Source organism: Pungitius pungitius, chromosome 17, assembly GCF_949316345.1.
Source record: "Pungitius pungitius chromosome 17, fPunPun2.1, whole genome shotgun sequence".
In the NCBI taxonomy this organism is placed as follows: domain Eukaryota; kingdom Metazoa; phylum Chordata; class Actinopteri; order Perciformes; family Gasterosteidae; genus Pungitius; species Pungitius pungitius.
In genome coordinates, this window is record NC_084916.1 from 11,626,775 (window position 1) to 11,631,246 (window position 4,472).

Consider the following 4,472-nt stretch of genomic DNA (forward strand, 5'->3'; position numbering starts at 1 on the left):
AATTGTTACTGGGATATTAATCGATTTGATTTATTTTCTATTATCTTTACTGTGATGGCTGATAGAAACGAGTACTTATCATTCATTTAGTAATTGAGAGGTGAATGAAAAGGGAGCATCATTTGTTCTCTGTGGGATTGTGGATTGATTTGAGGAGTGCTTATGGTTTGTATTTTGCTTTGAGGGGGTGATGGTCTAGTCTTGGACTTCACTTTGTCCCCTCAAAGTATCTTGTCTTAATAAACTGGTTGTCTGAATGAAAAAGAACATTGATAACAACCCCTCTCAACCCAGGAAATGCACATAGGGGGGAGTATTAACGTGCTTCCAGGATTAACATATTGTTATTGCTTTAGCATGGTATCAGGATCAATGGAACACTATAAAGATCCGGAAGTAATTTCCAAGTGCAAGACTATGCAACCCACTAAAGAAACAAATGCCTTATTAGTAAGAGTCCCTTAAAGTCATATCCCAGATGGCCGGCCGGTGAAAATTACAACATTTGAGTAAAGTATGACCCATTTGAAACAACCGATCGTATTCATACCAATACCTACATGTTTTTTTAATGCAGATGGAGAGAAGTCCATATTGAAGAATCACCTGGAGCAGAAGCCTCAGGCGCAGTGGGGCTCCATGGATCCTTCCAGAATAAACAGAGGTCCCCTCGAGGACATCAACTCGCCCGAACAGTGAGCTCTTCTGCTTCCTCAGTGTCTCTCGCTCTAATGTCCCTCTCCCTCTCCGCGCGCTCCTTTCAGCTTTTCCATCAGGCTACAAGTTACACGTACCGCAACCGCCAGCACTTCTCAGGCGGTTGCTCTGGCAACAGAGCCCTGCGAAAGCATGGATCGGTGCTGCGGTTTTCCTCTCCCACGCACATCAACATGCATGTAACCAAATGACGTTTGTATCTTTTGCGCCTTACTGCAGCGTATAACGAAACGCGCGCATGTGCTCGTACGCCGCGTGAGTGTCAGAGAAGATGGCCTCAGAAGCTTGGGACACAGCTACATTTACTTAGTATTTCATAAAAAAAGCAAAGCTGAGGGGTGTTGACTTCATCAATGAAGGAGGAGAAGTGGAGGGCGGGGGGGGGTCACTTCATGCTTCATTGAGAGCCCTCAATCCAACACTTGTTTAACTAGACCCAGGAGAGGAATGCGTGACATAGAGGGACAGGTAGATGGACGGACGGGGGGGGGGGGGGGGGGGGGGGGGGGGGGGGTTATATCGTAGGGCAGTTACAGAGAGAGGATGGATTCAGACAGAAGGATGTTTAGATTGCAAAGAGATGAAGATGAGGAGGAGAAAACAGAAAGAGGTAGAGTCACAGAGGCTTATGTAACCAGTGATTTAGAGTTTGCATTGGAAGCAGCTCTGAAAATAGACAGGGAGGAGAAGTAAAGGAACACTTGGAGCTATTCCCGTGCCGCATAAATGTTTGATCACATGGAGGGAAGAGAGACAAAGAGGCAGCGAGAGCGAGAGGAAGAGAAAATTATAAAGAAATAAGAAAAAAAAGAATAAAGATAGAGGGGGACAAACACAGAGTGTGAGATGAGAGACACACAGCAGGTGCTTGTTGTTAAATGTAGTGTCTGCGTCATATTATACATCAAAAAATGTTCCCTTATGAGAATAGAATAGAATAGAAAGTTCAAGACAACGGACTATGCCTATTAATATAATGACATTCACCTAATTTGAGCTTTTCTCTATTAAATCTATCACTGATTGAGCTCGGATTTCATTACACCCCAATAATTTTTTACATAACTGCCATTTGGTTATGTAAATTTTTACAAACTGGCAGTGGCAGTAGGTGAGAATTGTCACAGAAGGCGGAAGCATGAAATGTTCTTTTTGTCGTATGATCCCAGAAGCTGAGAGGCACGGCAGATTAGGGTTTAGTAAGCAGAAGTGGAGAAAGGAACCGAGGGTGCTGAAGAATATCGGAAAGAACTATTGTAAACATGCTGAGGTCTGCATGAAATATGCTTTGCCTGTTGTGAGCCAGCCATTTTGATAAGTCACCACTTCACGGTACAAAGAGAGATCGTGTTACGGTTATGTAATTTATAGGTAATAAAATATGTAAATAAAATACGTAAATGTAAAAGCTAACCTCATGTCCCAAATAATTCCACTAAAAGTGATAGACAGAAAGTAAAGATGTCAGAGTGGGGAGTGGGTGGGTGTGCAGTGCGAACCAGCTTTTTCAGTAAAAGTCAAAAATATCAATGCAAAGTATCCACATATTATGCTTCTGTGTACTCGAGTAAATGCAATTAGTTACTTTCCACCTGTGTCTCTTCCATTTTAAATGTCCTTTTCTATCTGCAGCATACAGCGCCGACTGTCCTTGCAGCTCCCCATCCTGCACCACGCCTACTTACCTTCCATAGGAGGGGTCGATGCCAGCTGCACCAGCCCCAACGGCAGCCCTGGTTCCAGCCCACGGCACAGACACATGCCCCCCTCCTACCGGGTTATGGTCTCTGGCCTGTGAGCAGCTTCCACCCCCTCAGCCCCCTCACCCGCCCCTCCCCACCTGGCTCTTTGCAGAGGAGACATGTATGGTTCTTTTTTTCTACAACAAATAGACTGATATCGTCAGCGTATGTGCATATATTTCGTCTCAGAACAAGGAGGACCGGGGGAGAAGAGGGGAGGGGGGGGGGGGGGCAGGGCAGAGTGTCACTCTCCGCACCTCTTCACCCCAGCCTCTCTGTAAAAAAACTGAAACCCTCAGTCAGGAAAGGGTGGGAGGAGACAGAGTGGACACTACATGACTCTTCCGAACTCCCATGGTTCCCAGCAACGCGCTTGTTCATCTGCCGGGCAAGTACACGTGTGCACATTTCTACAAACACGCTCACCTACACACACACACACACACAAACAGAAGACACACTGACGCCCCAATAGCAGAACAGCGGTGGACGAGCCCCGACCTGACGTGTAGCCGTATCTGCTTCAGAGGGGATTGTCTTTTTCTGTTCCTTATCTGTTGTATGAATGTGCTCGCGGCTACGTGTGAGCTTGTCAGAGTGTTTCACCGCTTCAGTGACTGGGTACCAGTATGGAGACATGGATTTTTACAAAAACCCAACAATAGAAATCATCCCCTTCCCATTCTTGTGGAGACGTGTATATAATCATCATTTCTGACTTTGATGTAATGTAAGCTTTGTATATGCTGTGAATGGAAAATGAAAGATGTCCTAAATGAAGAGCTTGTAACAGAAGCAGGTGATCAGAACCCTGCGTATGAAGGAGATCCGAATTGGTTTGTGTCATTGTGGGTAATTTAACTTATGGGCAGCAAAGAAAGAAACACCGGAGCCTGTGAGTCACAGACAATGAAAAGGCACAAGAGGCCTTCTCTCCTAACTCGGAGAAAGACACACATGGCTCGGTTTCCACTTTGCTAAATTGGCACCACTGGTTTCATCAGAGAATTCCCATCAGACTCTGCACGGGCCTTTCATATTTTACAACTTGCTTAATATGTCCTCAGAAAGCATGTTATACAGAATACTGACGCTGCACCTTTTAACAGATCTCCAAGACTGCATATCTTAGAAAATAGTGTTCCGCTGTTGTTAACTATGTGTGTTTTACGCCAAGAAATGCACACATTTTTATCAGAAGGTAAGAGGCTTTGGAGGCGAGGCGTTGGTGACAGTGACTGGTCATATTGATCCCCACAGAGTGTTCTCCGTAGACTGTTAAGATATCCATCCGATCGAACCCTCACAGCTAAACCAGCACGCCTTGATGTCAACGGCAAGAGGGGCACAATTACTTTGCGGGGAGAAACTAACGTTCAAGGGGTGATGTTGGAAAGGATGTAGGTTTTGCCAGTTCCACAATTAGTTTGGATGAAGTGGTTGACCTGAATTTCCATAAGAGGTTGAAGGCGGTGGACACCTGTGTAAAAAGTCCAAAACAGCTGTAGCTTTGAGTTCAAAGACACCAACTGCTTGGTCACATTGATGGAGCATGAAGCACAGACGCGGGCCTTTCTGTCACATTGAGTGTCAAGAAAACGTCACTTCGCCCTTAGCAACGGTGAGCATACCTCAGTTGCTATGGAAATGTAATTCAGTGCTGTTGAACTGGGACCAAGAAGGCTGCACTGAGCAAAACGGTCATTTTACATGGTGTCACCACTTTTTTTCTTTTTTTTTGGAAAACTGTCCTCACGCAGGAGAAACTCAGAGACTGAGGAGAAAAAGGACTTTTTAACAGAGTGCAAGGATGGCCGTTCTTAGCATATGTTTCACCATTGGTGTCTTGGTTTTTAGTTTTGAAGGCGTCTGTCGAACGCCGTGCCTGTTGTCTTATATTGTAGCCTGCAGGAACCTCCAGTACGTTTGGTGGATTTGGCGCCGACGACCCCCCCCGGCGAGCGACGACATCCGCCGCACATCTGTAAAACAGTGCAACGTGTCATAGGTCTC

At 45.5% G+C, this 4,472-nt stretch overlaps 1 protein-coding gene across 1 annotated transcript in view; it reads left to right on the top strand.

Moving 5' to 3' along the window:
- gabbr2 (gamma-aminobutyric acid (GABA) B receptor, 2) overlaps nt 1-3,977 on the top strand; it is a 134,131-nt gene extending 130,154 nt beyond the window's left edge. Inside the window, exons 18-19 of the mRNA XM_037473636.2 lie at nt 578-695; nt 2,350-3,977. Of these exons, the coding sequence (XP_037329533.2) occupies nt 578-695; nt 2,350-2,515 (284 nt within the window). The 3' untranslated portion in view covers nt 2,516-3,977. The remainder of the gene's footprint in view (nt 1-577; nt 696-2,349) is intronic.
- The last annotated feature ends 495 nt before the right edge of the window (nt 3,978-4,472 follow it).